Below are 19961 nucleotides of genomic sequence, written 5' to 3'. Positions count from 1 at the left end.
GAAACCCCATCTCTACTAAAAATACAAAAATTAGATGAGCACTGTGGCGAGTGCCTGTAATCCCAGCTACTCGGGAGGCTGAGGCAGGAGAATCACTTGAACCTGGAAGACCGAGGTTGCAATGAGCCGAGATGATGTCACCGCACTTAGGCCTAGGTGGCAGATGAGACTCCATCTCAAAAAAAAAAAAAAAAATTAATACTCCCACCAATATTTCATGAGACCACCTGTTTTCCCATAGTTTCACCAGATTAGTGGTGATGTTTTAAAGTATAATAATGCTTTGCCAGTACAGTGAAATGGGCTTTCATACACTGTCAATGGGAGTATACATTGCTACAACTTATCTGGGGGAAATGTTTACCACTTTTAAAAATATATAAGCCCTCAGATAAAACAATTTCACTTGTAGAGAACTTACTATAGGCAAACAATCGGAGATCACAAGATAATTTACATATAAGGATAGCCATCATAGTGCTATTTATATAAAACAAAAATTTAAATAACCTCAAAGTTCAATGCTAGCAATTAAGAGTAAACCCTATCTATAGAACAGAATAAAATTCAGCCACTAAAAAATTGATTATAAATATTCTCTAATGACATAGTAAAAATGTTAGCTGGGCATGGTGGCTCATGCTTGTAATCCCAGCATTTTGGAAGGCCAAGGCACTTGAGGTCAGGAGTTCGAGATCAACCTGGCCAACAAGGGGAAACCCCGTCTCACTAAAAATGCAAAAATTAGCTATAACTGATAGTTGTCTTAAAGATATCAGTATCAGTATCTTACATTCACCCAGCATCGCCTAGTTGTGTGGGTGAAACCTCAGGATGCTTCTACACTGGCAAAGGAGAGCTTGTTCATTGAAATGACTCCTGAGAATCTAGCACTTCTGCATTTAGCCTTCTCCACTAAATTGCAAGAAAATAAATCCTGTTCACCAATCCAGAAATAACCTTAGGTAATGTTTGTGCCACAGGAAGCAGGCAGCTGACTATCTTTCAGTTACCAGGGCCAGTGCAAACAGCCCAAACAGCAAAGGCAGGTCCTGTTACCCACTGGGAGAAGAGAAGGGAGAGTGGAGTTTGCCTCTTGGAGGAAGTGATGTTTTCTTTGTATTTCATAATAAATGAATGCTTTGTATGTTTTCACTTGTAACAGAGCACTATTTTGAAAAATAACAATTGAAAACTATATTAGCCAAGTGTGGTAGCGAGCACCTGTAATCCCAGCTACTTGAGAGGCTGAGGCAGGAGAATCGTTTGAACCTGGGAAGCGGAGGTTGCAGTGAGCCAAGATCAAGCCACTGCACTCCAGCCTAGGTGACAGAGGGAGACTCCATTTCAAAAAAAGAAAAAATGTTATGACATAACGTAAATACAAGAAAGAGAAATAAAATGATCTCAACTAAAATTTTCAAATGTTAAAACCACGGATGTTTTTCTCATTAACTAAACATTTATTAGGCATTTATTTAGTCATGACATTAATATGTGTGTTTTCAAAAATACCAACTCATTGAGATTAGCATTGGGGGCTTTTGTGTATCTATATCTCCCTATGTGGCTCTATCACCCTCATTGGCACTGGTAAACAAGAACATTTCCATCACAACATCCCGTCAGTTCTTTTCTTGGGAGCTAGCGAACAGCAGCCAAAAGAAGTGGAGGGTGGGGGCTAGGGGTACCTCAAGGCCTTTTGGCCTATCCAGGACCCATAGCAAGTTCAGAGTCAGTCCTTCATATACATCAAATAGAACATCGTGTGTTTAGTAGGGCTCTCTTCACAGCCAGTCCAAAACCCTCACTGGTTGGCAAGTATAAATAGAATTTGAATTCAATAAACAAATTTCCTTGCCTTAGATCTTCTTATCACCTTCTGGGGTTTTATATTAACTTTTGTGCTGATATGAATTTACATAATATTACATAAATTTTTTCAGCTAGAACACTCTGTTTTATCACATTAACTTTTTCCAAATCCTGGCTTAACTGCAATTAAATATTTTAATTTCCTGGAAATTCTTTTCTAATCCAAACAATCTCATCTTTAAGCCATCTGAAGAGAAAATGTGAATCTTAAGTTGCTCCATAATCGAGTTTCAAATATTCTCAATACTTCTTTAAATGAAGACTTTTACTTTAAGGAACTGAAATATAAAAGAGGCTGGGATAGGAAGTCCCTCAATTTTTAGATCCTTCTTTCATGCCCACTGACATGAAAAAAGCAATCGATATTTATTTCTATCAAATGCTCCATGTTATAACATGAAAACCTTACAATTCAAATTTAAACCCATCTAGTTAAATGGTTGCACACATAAGAAATATAGTCCTATTGAAAGTCATAGTCTCCATGTATCCAAGGGACAGACTACAGAATTAGGCCATATTTTCCTGTAGCAAAGATTCCATTCACAGAGTGACGTTGTATAGGGTCATACATTAGCTACGGGGTGGAGAGGGAAGAATCTGTGTCAGTTTTTTTCCATGGGAATTTTCTTTACAATATCTAAGTAGTTCTGATGTCTATCTACACAGGGCCACTGAATTAAACATTTTGTCCTTAAGTGTGTTGCTTAGGATGTGAGAAGTTTATACAGCCATCAATTAAAGAGGTGTTCCAGAGGATGTTGGCTTTTGTCTTTATGCTGCCCAAAACTAGGCTACTAGATGAGGATGCAATCAAATAAATCTGCCTTTCGTAAAAGGATTGAACCCATTCTACTTTGTTGAAAAAAGAAAAAAACTAGTGCATTTACTCAAAGTTGAATTTAAAATTTTAGCATCTCAATGACCATCAAATCATTGACTCTTTTTTGTGTTCCAAATGGTTGGGGCTATCATGCTGAAACAATATGCCTCAGAGCCATGAAATCAAATATTGGAAAATACTAAAAAAGCACTGCCCTACAAATTGGCCATTTGGTACTGAAAAGGGCACTGAAAAAAATATATTTTGCCAAAAGTGGCCCTTAGATAAAGCCCATATCATTTTTATAGTATTAAATATCTGTGCAAGTTGCAGTAAAATGTTACTATTTTAAAACCTCTGATTATAAAAATAAAATATGTGAACTAGACGTCTAATACTAGTGAGACAAATCTACTTTTACAAGACTGTATCTACGGGCAAGAAGAATGAAAAAGGAAAAAAATATTGTTCATAACATTATTCTCACATTTAAAAGGTAAATTGTAAAGAAAAGAGTTATTTTATATGTAAAACTTCATATCTGTTACCTTCTGAGAGAGACCTCCAAGATAAGAAAATTAAGAAAAAAAAAATTGGTATGATTTAATTGAAAAATGAAAATAAGGAAGATTTCGGTCTGCTCTTCCTCAGCATAACTGATAAAAACTGTCTATGCCATCTCTTTGGCCCTTAATATCTACTTCATAATATCACGGTTAATTTAAGTAATTGATTTTCTGATGTCAAAAATAATACATGTCCAGTGTAGAAAATTTGGAAAATTAAAAAAGTATACTATTTAAAAAGTAAAAATTGCCTGACTTCCTACAACCTGAGATAACTGTCAATCCTTTGGTAATTTTCCTTCTAGTCTTATGTGTGTGCATATGTGCATGTGTGTGTGTATGAATATATATATATATACATACACACACACACATACACGTATTTATATACACAATTGGAGTTGCTTATATATTATATATATTTTTAATATATTTAAACAGTTGGAATAATTAATATATGCAAATATTAACTAGGATTGATCTATGTGTGTTATTTTATTTTCTGATTTTTTCAATTAATGTATATTATACTGCATTTTTCTGTCATTAAATATTTCTCAAAATATTATTCTACTGGCTTCACAGTATTCTAGCATATGTATATATCATAATACATTTAGCTATTAACATATTGATGATATTTAGAATATTTCCAAGATTTTACTGCCATAAATTATACTGAGAGTGACACCCTTGTACATGAATTTCTATGCCAATCTAAAATTATTTCCTTAGGATTCATTCCAAAAGTAGAAATATTAGATATCTTAGGGCTTTTAATGTGTATTGCCAAATTGCCCCCTGGAAAGATTATATCAATATTTTAAATTATACTCTATGCTGCAATGTATCATAACCACACCCTTGCCATCACTATTATTTTTTTAATCTTTGCTTATTTGATAAGTACAAAATGACATTTTACATATTAAATCATTGTGATTCCCCTGAGGTAATGGATTGGTGAGGAAATAGTTGTGGAGACTTTAACTTTTGTTTTATACATTCCTGTGTTGCTTGACTTTTTAGTAGTAAGCATGCATCACTTTTGCAATTAAAAATTAATGGCAGTTCATTGCTATTATTTGATTACTCTGGTTGAAGTATTTTTATATATCTATTAGCCATTTGTATGGTTTCTTTATGAATTACCCATTTGTGTTCATTTTACATTTTTTATATTGAGCTATTTGTCTTTTCATTGTTTTGCAAGAGCTCTTTATATATAGGGATATTGTTTACATGTTCGCTTATTTGAGATGTCTTCCCTGACCCTTTGTAGAGCAATCCTCATTTTTGACAAAACATGTATGTTTCATACTTCTTTATTTTTCTTCATATCACCATCTGCTCACAAAAATGTAAACTCAATGGAGACAAAGATTTTTGTTCACTGTTGTATCCCTGGCACCTTGAATGGTGACTAACATGTAGTAATCACTCTATAAATAATTGAAGCATTGATTAATGAATTAATAAACACAGGTTCTTCACAGAAGCAGAGCAGAATGGTAGTTGCCAGGACTTGTGGGTAAGGGAAATAGGAAGATATTGGCCAAAGGATACAAAGTTTCAGTTGTACAAGATAAGTTCTAGAGATTAAACGTAGACCATGGTGACTAAAATTAACAATACTGTATTGTAGTCCTGTAATTTTCTAAGAGAGTAGATCTTAAGTGTTCTCACAATTTTAAAAAATGGTAACTATATGAGGTGATGGCTATGTTAATTAGCTTGATGGTAGCAATCATTTCATAATGTATACAAGAGTCAAAACATCAAGTTGTATACCTTAAATATACAGAATTTCTATTTGTCAATTACACACCCAATAAAGCTAAAAAACAAATTAATAAATACAGGTTCATTGTCTGTGCTATAAATTTAAAATATTTTCCCAGCTTATGGTTTATTTCTTAATTTAGTTTATGATAATTGTGGATATACAGACATTCTTAAATTTTATATAGTCAGCTGTTGGTATTTTTCTTTATGCTCATTTTCATTGTTTTTATGCTCTTGAAGTCCTCTTCAGTTTCAAAATTGATTGGATATTTATATTTTCTTCTAATAATTTTATTATTTGAGTTTTCATATTAAGTCTTTGATAAATATAGAATTTATTTTTGTCATATAGTAGGAAATCAAAGCATATTTTTTCCAATTGTTAGCAAATTACATGGCACCATTTAGTAAATGATCCTTGCTTTCTTCATGATTAAAAAAAAATGTGTTTAACTTCTATCTTGTCTCCTCAGTGGCAATATAAATTACAAGGTGAGCTACTACTTATACTTTCTCTATATCTCTCTGGGCTGAGTATAGGGCTGGTTAGTAAAGGATGATCTATAGATATTTGATGAATGGATGAATGGGTAGATATTTTCAAACCAAAATAATTTTTTTAAAGAGCCTAACTACTAAACAGTAAGTCCATTCACTAAAGTCTGGAGGCAAATCATCAAAGAGGGCAAGGTTTGATGGAGAATAAATGGATATTCTTTAACAGCAGGGCACTATAACCACTGCAGAGATAGCATTCAATAACAAAATACATTTAATAAACACCTGGCACTGTCCAAAAGAAATCGCATAGAATTGATCCTACCATCAAGGAGATCCTAAAAATTATTCTTTAGGGAGCCTAGGGTAGAACAGAGCTTCCAAGGGCATCCCCACCAACTCTCCTTTCCCCTGAAGTAGCAGTGACTCCCTGAAAGAAATAGATTGCTTTGTTACAGAAGGTGCCCAAAATTCTGCTGGATGCAGTGCATCAGCCTCCAACATGCATTGGGTTTAATAATTCTGGAATCAAATTTAGTTTAAAAGAAAATCTACCTCATTTTTGGCTCTTAAGTCAAACCCCAAGTGCCAAGTATATATTGATTCTGTAGGGCTCAGTCAGCCTCCTATGGCCTGAAATTAAAAATAACAATAAGAACAAAAATACATTTTTATTGAATTCTGGCTCTTTTCTGATAATCTATAACAAACAGCAAAATGAGCAGAGCCATGGTGGACTGCCTCTTGTGCCAACAAATCCCACAAAGAGAATGCCAATCAGTGAAATATATTGTTAAGCATGAATAGTAGCTACAATATTTATCTCTGTTGCAAAAGTATTAAAATGAAAAAACTTTCAAAGTGGAAGCTTCAAGCAATTGCATTAGAAGTTGCATAATTTGGTTAGACTGACCTTAGAATGGAATAAAAAGCTGCTTATTTCCATAATGTTGGCCTTCAACTGTATAAAAGGTTAGATAATTTATCATGCTATACAAAACAGTTTTCAAGAATACCCAAATTAAAAAGGAGATCTCGGTGACTTCCAGCTCTGTAAATTTTTAGGTAGAGTGATAAGCAACATAATTTATATTTAAGTGAATTTGTGCTCTCCTGAAAGGTCTAATTTGCCAAGCAAGATGCATGCATCTACTATTCATCCCTAGAACAAGTACAGACCAACTGAAGCAAGGTTAGTATACCTATTGCTGCCTTTATGGCATAACTCACATTGGACAGGAAGACATATTTGAACAGAGAGGCTCTGAGTTTTGACATGCACACTCACAACTCAGATTATACATAGAATATACTGCCCTTATTAAAAGCTAATGGGCCGTACCTATTGTGTCGCCTGCCATAGCTAAGTCCTCTGCCCTCAATACCACCTACAGAGCAACCATTGTCATTACATGGACTCAAACTTTAATACAGGCAGCTATATGAAGCCCTTCAAACCAATGCTGCAAACAGTCATACATTTGCACCCAGAGCTAAAGAGTCTTGGAGATCCTCTAATCTCCTCACATATTGTTGCAGGTTTGATGTAGTTTGGCATTTGTTTGGATTTTTCAGAATTCTCTATGTCTTGGATTCTGATTTCCCTAGTGATAACAGGTTTCAATAAACTAAAGCTTCTCTTTTATGAGGTTTTTAATTGTTTCATCTGTTTTGCTAGCGACCTCTCCCTGCTACCTCAGAATTGCATATTTCTACATTGTTATCTTGATGATACAGTCACTTGGGCTTATCCACACACTACAGAAAATTGTCCTGATAGAGTCTGCTAGGCCAAAACAGTGACAAGAACAAAGCGTTGCAAACATCACACACATTTATTTGATCCCATACTTCCAAATATGACACCATGCACAGCCACAAACCTTTGCAGGTACGGATTTTTCTCCATCTTCCATGATCTCCTCTTGAAGGTACCTGATGATCAGATGTGGAAAGACCAAGTCCTGGATGTCATTCCAAAATGCCCAGTGCCATGGTATTTATAGCTTACCAGTTTTATAAGGTTTTTGCTCCAACAGGCCACTACACAATGCATAGTTTTTTCAAAGGCAGGTTAGCTTTCTTTCCATTTCAGGAAATTATTATATTTTTTACTGCAACAAAGCACACCTTTCTTCTATTTCTAAAGAATTACCAGTAAAGGCAAAATTAGAAAGAATAACTTAGAAGCATAAGCACATACATGCCAGTGGTAAGTACACAAGCCACACAGAAAATTGGTGTTTCATATGTAGTATTTGAGATTTGTTTCCAAAGTGCCATAACTATCATAAAATTATTTTGCAATTTTAAAATCAGGCAATATCTTCACTATGAAAAAAACCATTATTTAATACTAACGCCATCATGTTCTCTCCCCTAAGCTTTTAGGAACAAATGTTACCATTGGTATACTTCATCACTCAAAAGTCTATACTTGAAGAAATATAAGTGCACTAATTAAAGAAATGATCAAGCTCATATTCAATGCCAGTCTTATGAGTGCAGTGTGACTATGTCCTTACCATGGCCTCTGTGCCTGGCAGCACAGAGGAGAAAATCAGTCTTCCAAGAGGCTGTTCACCATTACCTATAGCCAGATGCCTCTGCTCGTCCCTGTATCTCCAGAGCCCTGCCTCCCTCAAGCATGTCGAGTTTCAAATATGAATGCTAGATTAGACATTTTTAGTTATAAAAAAGCCTCTTAAAGGTTAAGCCAATCCCGCTGAATGTAGTTTGACAGGGTCTCCCTGTCCATTCTTCTCACTTAGAAAAAATACGGTTTTATAGCAAACGACCTGTACACATAGGCAGCCCAAAGCAGACTTCCTAAAGCCAAGAGAATGAAAGAAGAGGAAAGATTGATACAGAATTGTGCCCAAAAGAAACAAAAAGAGAAAGCAAGCATCAGAAAATAATTTCTAATAAATTGAAAATATGCATGTAACGTATTCTTAAACTGGGTTGTATGCACAGCAATGAATATTTGGCTACTTCCTACTCTGAGTTCTCAATTAAAAAGAGTCCCTGAGAGATCTATCCCTTAGCTATATCAAATTGGGGTGCCATGGCCTCACATTTAGGGGATCACACCCTGCTGTGACTAGGCTTATGAGCATTTTTTCAGAGAGACAACCAGCAGAAGGTCAAAGAGTCGGGAAGAAGTCTCTGAGGACCTAATCTCTCTCTCCCCTAAAGAGGGATCTAGCCTTTGGATTTAACTTTTCTTCCTGTCAGCTTACACAGGGAATCCATTTTGCTCAGAAGAGCAAACTACACAAACTGAGAAGAGGTGCCCTTCATGCTCTGGAAATCAGATTTGGGAGTGAAAACAATCCAGAAAGCAGAGACCGCCAAGGCCAGTACTGGTGGCAGTGAGGGAGAGCAGCTTGCCACAGAACAGCGGCCAGATGGGGCCCAGTGGGAGAAACTGAAAACTGGCCACCCTGGCACTCAGAGACTTAATGGAGCATCAGAAGACTATGCACATCAAGGCAGCGCTTAAGCATCTGACATTAAGAAGCCCCAGTGTGGTGCAGCCAGGCGAGTGGCTCACGCCTGTAATCCCAGCACTTTGAGGGGCCAATGCAGGTGGATCATCTAAGGTCAGGGGTTCGAGACCAGCCTGGCCAACGCAGTGAAACCCCATCTCTACTAAAAATACAAAAAATTAGCCAGGAGTGGTGGCAGGCGCCTGTAATCCCAGCTACTCGGGGGCTGAGGCAGGAGAATCGCTTGAACCCAGGTGGTGGAGGCTGCAGTGAGCCAAGGCTGCACTACTGCCCTCCAGCCTGGGCGACAGAGTGAGACTCCATCTCAAAGAAAGAAAGAAAGAAAGAAAGAAGGAAGGAAGGAAGGAAGGAAGGAAGGAAGGAAGGAAGGAAAGAAGGAAGGAAGGAAGGAAAAGAAAAGAAAAGAAAAATAAGAAACTGCAGTGCTAGTCCATCCATGAACACTGAGCTCAAGGGGAACACAGACTTGACACCAAGCTTCCCATCTGCTTCAGTCCCAAAGGGTCTGCTCAAAATTCTGGAGGTAGCTGGTCCTAACACATGTCTGTCTACTAATTTGTCTGTCTCTCATTTTTCCCCATTCTGAAAGTGATTTTTCTCCCTCTCCAAAGACTAAATTTAAAGGAATGTCTAAGAGAACCCTCTCGTTTTGCAAAGTAATTCCCAGGCTCTACCCAATCCGGGAAATCCTTATTGACTTGGGGAGCTTTCAGAATCTGAGACAGTAAACATCTCTTTTCAGGAACAAGCTCTAGAGGTGAAGATTAAAAAAAAAAAAATACATTTGTGATGGGCTTCTGTTCTCTTCTTTGAGCCACAGGTTTTCAGAGTGAAGAGAACAAGGTGGCAAGGTGGTAGCTGTCATATTTTATTTCATTCTTTTAGGATCTGGAGCAAATATTAAATGCTAATACTCATTAAATTTCAATGGCATGTACCCATCTTTTTTGGAAACTATGTTTTAAATATTACATAGTTCCAATTTGTTTACTTAAGTAAAATTCAACCAGGAAGGCTAACCAGTGAGGATTCAAGGGCCAGATTTCAATCAAGGGAAAAATGAATTGGCCCACCTTTCAAAGGTTTTGTAAGTCTTGTCAGTTTGAGGGATCTAATTTTAAGCAAACAAGATATGTGAAAATCCAGACTTACAAAAGCAATCAGTTAGGAGTTGATTATCCACATTGTATAAGGACTCTCGTTTATGAAAGGATCCACCACAGGCTTTCTTTAAATACAGAATTCCACTACTGTGATTAGCATGGGGTCTAATTTACAAAACAAACACTCTTTGGCTGACTAACTTTTCAGGAACACAACTACCTTCAAAAGTATACCCACAGGTCCTCCAGGAGAACCCTGTCAGGTTTTTAATTATGTGACAGAAAACGCTTGAAAGCCGCACCAGAGTAACTATTGTGAAGCAAAATGGAGGCTAGTTTGGCCGCAAATGTCGTGGGCCTGAGTAAGTCATTTGCCTTTTCTATAACTCCATTTACATGAATGTAGAGTGGAAACACTGGTCCATTCTGACACCTCTTCTAAAGCTGTGTGGTCCTAACCAACATGCCGAATGATAACAAGTAAGGTTTCTGCAGAGGAACCCAGGCTTCCGGAGCTGACAGAATTGCTGTCCCTCACGGCGGCAAGAATTTTCTTCATCATTCCCCTGGCGGGTACAGGGAGGTGCTAGGAGCCTGGGTACACCCACTAGAAGCCGAGTGACCTCACTATGCAGCCCACACAGAAACCATTCTAACTACACAACAGTCAAATAGGAAATGTAACTTGAAGAGCATTTCCCTCTGCAAACAACTGATCCTCTGGGATTTTCACTTCAAGCCTCTCAATTGTTCGAAGTAAACGAGGCTCACATCAAAGGCCAGCCAGTCACACAACAAGAAATCAAGCCTCTTCTCCGTGGGGGAAAATAGCTGTTCCAGAGCCAGCCTCCCGCCTCTCACAGACAGACTTCTGGTACAAATGGCTTTATTTACCCACATCGGAGACACTCGATTCAACCAAGCTTGGCGTCACCTAAATCCTGGAAGCTGAGGTACACAGGCAGAGGGGTCAACATCTGAAACTAAAAGCAGACGCGTAAGAAACACAGCAACGCCACAATTGAAAGACTCCAGTTTTGCCAGGAGGTGACTTCATCCTTTCTTAGTCCCCTAATTCCTAACAAGCAATCCCCTAAGCCCTTAGCTTCAGCCCTGGGCACAATAAGCCCAAGCCACAGCACAGACTGAGGCAAGGTTAGGGAGCGAGAGGACTGCAGCTGTCTGTCCCACTTTGTAAATCTGACTGACAGTCAGAGAAAAAGCCAGGTGGAGCCACCTGGACCCAAAACAAGTGGTCCTCTGATAAGAGGAATTCCAAAGCCTTAGAGCCCTTTCTGGAAAATGTCCTGCCTCCAGCCCCTTAGGGAGAAAAATCTCAGGATCATTAACAAGAGCTCTGGCTGAGCTCAACTTTAGTGAAGGTGTACAGGGAGAGAGGTGATCTCTAAGGTAACCAGTTAATTGCCAATAAGGAATGATAATAATAAATTAGCAGATACTAATGTAAACTAACTCAGTTCTGCAGTTCTGTGGCAGTTGCATGGAGACAACAGAGGAACAGTTTATTGTGGAACACACCTTGCAAGCCGATCCCCGCTGGGAAACTGGTTGTCTCCACTAGAGATGAAACGTGCCAATAAGACGCAATGTAGGCAATGGGTGGTCCTAGACTGACTGCTGGTAGGAATGGAACCCTTGATTTTAGAAGAAAACTGAAATGAGAATGCTTAAAAAGATGGGGGCTGCATTGTTTTTCATTGCTTTCTCCTGCAAGGTTACTTTTGACCATCAGGGATAGGACTTAAATGATTCCAAGACCCCACTATAATAAGGAAACAAACAAACAAGAGGCGCACTAAAGGGATTGTTGGTTTGTTTTAATTAGAGGTGATGCTTTGTGTCATTTCCATGCTATCCAAAGGAGACTTATCATACCTATTATTTTTTAGCGCTTTCTATATTGACTACCTGATAGGTTTGTGATGGACTTTAGCACAGAATTTCATTCAAGTCACTACAAATCTCTAACTTTAAAACTCTGTTTTAGGAACTAAAGTGTACTGGGCTATTTTTTTCAAAGCCTAACTGATGCTTTATTTTCATTATTTCCACTAAGATGACCATGAATTCAGACTTTCTGTATGATAATTGGAAGCATTCAATTTGGCTGCCACATACATTCTTGTTCTGCAAACTCTTCCACGGCTACTACATCGCTACTTATGAAGACTGTTGCATGAGTGACTATAGCAGAGCATGCACACACACTCCTTTTATGTCTGATAACAGAGAAACTACAGTTTGCCGATGAAAGGTAGCAAATAGAATTGAAGATTGAGATTGAAACCAAAATTTAAATCCCTAGGTACCTGTGACTGAAATTCTGTAAGTTTTTGCCTACTATCACTCTGTTAGAGCTGTCGGCTCAGAAGCATTCAACATAAGAAAACTAAAATTGAAAAACACTGCACAAAAGAGACTGGGTATTTGGACCATTTCTTCCTGCCTCCCTCCTGGAGGCAGAAAGAAGCCTCACCCAAGTCTCCATTTCCAGTCGAAGCAATGAGTTGCATTTTCTTTCTTCAATAATGACTGGGCCCAGGTGACAAAAATGGCAACGCAGAAATTCTATTGTATAAAGGAATAACACTTTCCAGCATCCAGAGGCACCAGTAGGCATGTCTCCCTTCCATAACACTGGGAGAAAAATTATTTGCCTTAGTAAGGAGACTCTCAAAAAACTTGGACTATTTTTAGAAAGATCTTAGCAAACTGACAAACCTACTATCTTTCTTCTCCATTTTCTTTCTTTTTCAACCTCCTTTCCTCTCTCTTCACTCTTTTCTATTCCCCCATACACACACACACACACACACACACATACACACACACACACACACACACACACACACACACACACCCTCTAATTCATTCACATATACCCTAAGTCTATGAGTAAAATAAACCAGAATACTAAGGAATGCAAACCTCGCCTTTCAGTTTAAAATATGTAAAAGATACCTGACAGTTCTAATTCTACAAAAGTCTTCTGTAAACAGCAAAGGCATCCTCCACTTTGCCCCTCAAATTTGTGTACAAAACCACAAAATCCTTATAGCTGATTTCCCAGCCAAAATCAGAGGACAAGTAAATAATGATATACAATTCTACACAAGATTATCTCTGCAATACTGTAAACTAAGTTCCAATTCTCAACTAGTGTTCCATTCCCTTTACCTTGCCTACCTAACTTCATTCAAAGTCTTACTTCCTTTAGCTTCTAGAGGCAACAACGTTCAGATGTGGCTACGTTTGGACACTGAAACAAGAGCTATTTTCCATTCAGCACTAAATTTTGAGGGTTCAATAGCAAATCTACATAAAATATAGAGCTGCCATGAAAGGAGGAAAAAGGAGTTCTTAGGAGTCTACAAGTAACAAGTGATTAGAAACTATCTTGTATTGCTTGCCAGTGAAATCACTGTGGGTGATCTTAGCTCCCCAACTAGACTGTTAACTCTCTGAGGGCAGAAGTTACATCTTAAACTTATTTGGAATCTCCATGGTCCCTGCCACATAGCTGAGCACATAGTGGATACACCAACAATGCTTACTGACTTAATCTAATGCCATGGTGATAAATTTCAAAGTGTGATAGAGTACAGCTAGCACGCAACAGGTCTGAGTGGACTCGTGTATAATGCCTTTGAGAGTAAGCCCTGTAACTGGATCTACAGTTCATAAAGGGAATGAGTTTGACACAGGTAACCCAACAGAGGAAGCTACTATGTAGTGGCCTTTTGTCCCAACCTGGAGAGTAAGAATGTAACATGTGCTCAGGAAAACAATGTTATTCTGAATTGAAATTACCTGTTTACTTGTCTGTCTTTCTGTAAGTTCCCTAGGGTCAAGAATCAAGTGCTTTATTACTTTTGATCCCCAGGAAGTAGTACAGTATCTGGCACATTCTAAATGTATAATAAATGCTAATGGGATAAATTAATGAACAAATGAAAGAATGGTTTAATGAAATAAAGAACAAAGTAAGTAACATAATATGATTTAATAGAGAAATTTCTATAAAATCTTATATTTACCACATCATAGCACTTACCATTCTATGCTATAATTGCTTAATAAATGTTGCTTTCTTGGATAGATTAATTAATTTATTAGGAGAATATAAAGATAATTTAGGAAATATATCAACATGTTATTCTCCTAGCAATAGAGAATGTCCCATTGCACCCTATATTAGCATTTATTATTCTGTATTGCAAATTACCTATTTACTTGATTGTCTTACCCATTAGAATGTGCATTTCTTGTCTTTTTCATCTCTCTAATGACAGACCCTAGAGCAGTGCCTTACAAAGAGTAGGCACTCAACAAATATCAGTTGAATGAACAAATTAATCATCCCTGCTCCTCTATAGATTTCACTGGATGTAAGTATTCCACTGAGTCCAGTGGCCTTTGGTATAAAAACGAAAAGGAGAAGTGTCATTTTCCCTATGCAGGACATTGTGACTGATTCAGGTAAAATGGCCTGGTCTGTATTTGGCGGTAAGTGGGCCTCTCTCCTTTCTGAATGTGTTTGCCAGTTGAACTCTCCAGGCAGGACTGCATATTAGAAACACACACAACCTCACACAACACACTCTCTTGGCCCTGACCTGCTGTACACACCAAAACTGTGTAATTTTGTTAACCAAGGAAAAGCATCTGGCTTTGTGAATCAGAGACAGGATCAAAACTGAAACTTTAAATGGCTTTTCTACATAATCGAAGCAATATTTTGTTTCATTCTGCCCACAGAAGAATTCCAGAAGGGATATTAAGTCTTAGGTAAACCAAGTAGATGTAGTCATATGTTTTCTGTCCTTTCCATCTATTTCATAGGCACCAGAACTCACATTTCTCTAGTGTCTTGAATTGAATGCCTAAGTGATCACCAAGTCCCCAGGATTCAACCCTTTTGTCCATCTCCAAAAGTAACAGCACTGTTACTTATGAACAACTGAACCCACAACTTTGGCATCTTTCACCTTTATCATTAAAATGATCAATATGTATAGTATGGCCATAATACTTTGTAGGAGTTATCTACATAGAAGCAGCCTAAATTCCTCTTTGGTTACAAGTGCCTAGGGAGACACACTCAGTTGTGCAAACCATTGTAACAGTGATTCTCCATTTGTCTAGTGAAGAGGTCTACTATTTTAGGAACAGCAATGAGTTGGACCTTCAATATTACACGAGTCATATACCTTGGAACAACTTTGCATGACAGGTGTGCCCATTTTGTAGATAAAGAAACAGAGTCTTAGGTTCCACAGCAAGCAGTGATCCCTAGATTCAAAATGATGATCAATCTGATTCCACTACATAGCACTACCTCTCACTTTCTGTTGCTGAACTATTGGTGATCCACAAGTAGTCTTCCAAGTAGTCTATAGTTAGGACTTAGTAGTATTCACTAACATTAATAATTATAACTGTGTTTACCTAGCACAATACTGGACTTTGAATAAATCCTTATTTATAGAGTTATAAATTGAAAATATTGATGCTTTTGTTGCTGGCAGAATACCATCAGTTACTCATCAAAAGCACTGTTGTTTGGCCCCATTAATTCTGATGGGAATTATTTTTCAGGAACTAGAAGAAGTAATCAATGTAAGCGGTCCTAAGACCCCTTGTCCTACAAAATTGCCAGAAATACAATGAGGCCATTTTATGTATGCATCATAGCCTGGGTATGTCTGAATTATTCTTAAGGCAGGAAGGTGTCACTGAAACCACACTTGCCAGGGAGTATAGAGTCCTTCAGTCTGGTCCTCCCTCCCTTGATGACCAGCTTTGTAAGACTAAGTCCCTTAGCACCTCCAGACCTCTGTTTTATCATCTACTGAAGGGCAACCTATCAAGATACCTCATTGTGAGGATCAAACAAAACAATGTTTGGGAAAGTGCTCTGAAAGATGTGAAAGCGCTCTCCAAGCATGCAGTATTCTTTTCACTGGCAGCTTGGAAGAGGACATATGCCTTTGCGTGCATCGCATTTCCAACCAAAGAGGGACTTAAGCAATTCATGGAAAAATAAAATCAACTTAAGAAATGTTATTTTATAGCCTTCCACCCAACCACCCACCAGCCCCATCATCCACATACCACTCTACTGCCCTAAAATATTTCAATAGCCAGCAAACATCTGACCACATAACGTTTAAAAAAATATTTCTACTTAAAAACATTCATTCCCAGTGAAGAGAAACAGAGCTAACTCAAATGCATAGATAATTCTTACTCTTATTTTTTGTTATACTGCTCAGGCTGGCAAGCTGGTCTGGAATTCTGGGATCAAGGAATTCTCCTGCCTCGACCTCCCAAAATACTGGGATTACAGGTGTGAGCCACTGTAACCAGCCAGCTAATTCTTAAATTTTCAGCAATAATGACAGTTTCAATCTCTTCAACCATCAAATGTTACCACTAGAACTGCTAAAAAATAGCAAAGTGGCTTTTTAATTTTTGCTTTGCCTCCCTTTAAGCAGACCATCCATATTCTCACCAAGTTGCTAGAGAACAGTGATGTGACAAAAGAAAAAGCAAATGGGGGCTTTAGGAGGCTGAATCACTCTCACACTGGAAAATTGGTCCCAGGGCATTAGAGGGTTTCATCCATTTTCAGCACTACTTGATGACTCTTTCTAAGCCACTTTACTGGCATACTAGTACTGCTGGTTGTCAAGCATGCTGTATTTGCAACAGGTGGAGGAAACAAGGAGGTCTGGGAGAACCTCATAGAGCCACTTAGTTGCACTCACCTCAGGCAGAGGCACACCGTTGATAATCAGGTCAGGCTGCTGGGGCCCCTGGCTGTTGAAAGAGTGATGGTAGATGTGGTTAGCACGGGTATTCTGGTTCTCCACATTCATGAAAGTGCTCTCAGAGCGGCGGCAGCCCAGGGGCAGTGTCTGCTGGTGGTAGTCAAAATAGTTGAGGGACGAGGTCAGGGAAGAGCAACTGACAACGTTCATCTTGTCTGTCTCCTCCACATCCCGGGGTACCAGACGGATGTCATTCTTACTGATTTTTTTCTTCTTGCTTGATTTCTTTTGATGCCCATAGGAGTACTCAGCGATTCTATGTGACAGAAAAGGCAGCATGAATCGCTAACACCTTTCCAAACCATGCACTGATTAATAAACATTAAGCACCCCAGAGGGTTGCACCCCATCTCTGCTCCAGCTCCTTATTCTGGCGCATTACATCATCGGGTTTCTCCCTGTGCTTTTTACGTGGGAAAACAAGCTGAGGGCCATAAACTTTTTGTATTAAACATAGTAACCTCCCACCAACCCCCCTAAAAAAGTTTCTATGCTTTGGATTTGGAATTTTTCATTGTGAGTGGCCTGGGAGTACGGGTGGGGGACAGGGAAAGTTGAGCCTATGGGAGAGAAAGCATGAAAATGCTCAAATCTGGAGCTTCCCTGGAACCAAAAGGAACTCCTAGATGAAATACAAAGCAAGTCACCGAAGAGGAGATAAAGGAAAATAAAAAATACTCCCACCTCACCAGTTCCTCCAGGCATTTGCCATGTGGCACACGCCCTCAATCAGCTCCCTCTATGACTCACTTGATCAGTTTTGGACTGGGGTAGGAGATCAGACCCCATTCTTTCGCGTCTCCTCCACACCCTCCTCCCTGCCCTAGCCCGGCTTCCTTTTACTCTCCCACCCCCCTCCTCTCCTAGAAAAAACTAACAGCCAAGCCCATTTAAATGAGGGGAAATGCCTTTTTACCTCTTTCCCCTTAGGCTCACTTTCTCCTCTGTCTTTTTGTCTTGCTCCTCGCTAATGGGAGAAACCGAGATGCAATGCAGACACTTGCTGTTTTGTCCTTTTATAAAACAGCCGAGGAGACAAGTGATGGTTAAACAATTACTGCAAAGGAATTTAAAGGTTAGTGCATTCAGCATCCTTCTCCATTCAGGTGTACCTACAAGCAGCTGTGCTGCAACTGGAACATAAAGAGCTCAATTTAATTAACACTGACACAGACCCAGCCACGTGCACCAAAGACACCAAGCATTAAGAGACTTGACAAAAGAAATACATTTAAATGTAGCTAGATTCTCAAAGTGATTTATTACTTTGCACATAATGATTCAGGTTAATTTTTGGAAATTTGATTTCTGGGCAATAATCAGCAAAACAATAGGGTTAATAAATAATACAGGTTGATCTTTACTAGGGAAAAGGCTGTGCCTTATTCTCACTCGACAAAGCTAATTGTCTGAATACAAAAAGGGAGCCCAATTCAAGCAGCAATTGCAGATCATCTCGCAAGTCTCATAAATGAATGCATTTCAGGAAGAGATTGTGCAGAGGCTGAGAAAAAGAAACCTCTGCCTAATCACATGAAAAGACACGCTCCTGAACTTTGGGTTTCTAAAAAGTCTGAGCAGATAGGGAGACTGCACATCTACAGAGGCAAATTCTTGCTCTGTCCCCAGGACCTACCTAGAGCTAAGCAATTGGGTTCCCCTCACCCCTTCACTCTGCTCAGGAAGATAGATTTGCAGTGATGGGAAACTGGTACTATTGGGTTTTGAGCAGATAAAATCCTCAAAACCCCAGGACTAAGGTTGATTTTCTATTCTTATCTGTTTACAGAATCAATGGGAAATTTTAATCATTTTGTTTACCCATGATGGGTAAGTTTGGCAATGCCTCATCAAATTATTCAGCTGAAGCATTCATTGTGCAGCCCTTTCTGTATTGACCAATTATTTAATTATACTGTACTTCATTAATCCCAAACCATCACAGGAAACAGAGCGCTTCACAAAATACACATTTGGATGAAGTTGGAGAGCACTGAGATTTTACTCTTTTCTTTCAATATTCAAATGCTCTACTCCTGTTTAATCACCTCCTTGGCAAGTTCTCAGAAAGGGCTCTCACTTCTAGGCATACATCACCAAGAAGTGGCAAAGTCTTCAGTCTCTTTATTTCAAACTGGGTTTTTTTTCATCAAGGAAAGGATCTTATGCGTTTACTTTATGCTGAGAAAATGGCTTAAAAAGAGCCCTCTCCATAATTATCTCCATATAAATAAAATTTTATTGACTCCATATTTTTCTCCTATAAAAATCTCCACTAGCAGTTCACAGGTTTGAAAGGTAAGAGCAGTATTAATTTACATTTCTCCCATCTGAAATGACTTGGTGCTGAAGGAAAGAAAAGTCATGGCCATTTCACTAGTAACAGGATTAAAGCATTTATGAGGCATTGCAGCTGCTCTTTTATGGTACCTGATTGATATTCATGTGTGGTTAGCATTTGTCTACTAACTTGTGTAACGCAGAGAATAGTAAAAGGGAAACAATAATTGCATGGCTGTTACATATTCAGGGGGCTTTGATTCACAGAAGTGTGCATTTCAGACGGTGTCAAATACAAACTGAACCTACAGGAACATATTTTGACTGATTAACATGCAAGCACAAATGGCACAAAAGACACACTGATGTGTAGGTGTGTTGAAAGCACACACACCTTGGTTATAAATAACAGCATCATTCATTTTCAGCAAACTAAAGAAACAACTTTTTTCAACTGTTTCGATAAGACACTGCTGGAAAAAAAATGACATGTATCATCCTAAATTGGATTTTAGGATTCTAGGAATGCTCAGACTTATGTGCTCTATCCAAATAGAAAAAAGGGCTTCAGCAAGACCTTCTAATGTGTTTACCAGGAAATCTTTTTTTAAAAAAATACTATGTTTCCACATTTCTTTTCTCCCTTCTCCTCCCCCTTCTCTCCC

General features: G+C 38.4%; 1 protein-coding gene across 3 annotated transcripts in view; it reads right to left on the bottom strand.

Annotated features, from left to right (window-relative positions):
- Positions 1-19961, bottom strand: part of PCDH19 (protocadherin 19) — a 118437-nt gene that overhangs the window by 95270 nt on the left and 3206 nt on the right. For 2 of the 3 annotated variants that reach the window (XM_017505878.2, XM_017505879.2), the window contains exon 2: positions 16954-17272. In XM_017505878.2, coding sequence (XP_017361367.1) covers positions 16954-17272 — 319 coding nt within the window. Of the gene's footprint in view, positions 1-16953; positions 17273-17932; positions 18074-19961 lie in introns of all 3 variants that reach the window. The other variant, XM_017505877.2, reaches the window with a different exon arrangement.

This window comes from Cebus imitator, unplaced genomic scaffold (genome assembly GCF_001604975.1).
Source record: "Cebus imitator isolate Cc_AM_T3 unplaced genomic scaffold, Cebus_imitator-1.0 Scaffold343, whole genome shotgun sequence".
Lineage (NCBI taxonomy): Eukaryota > Metazoa > Chordata > Mammalia > Primates > Cebidae > Cebus > Cebus imitator.
This window is presented reverse-complemented; position numbering and strand designations above follow the sequence as displayed.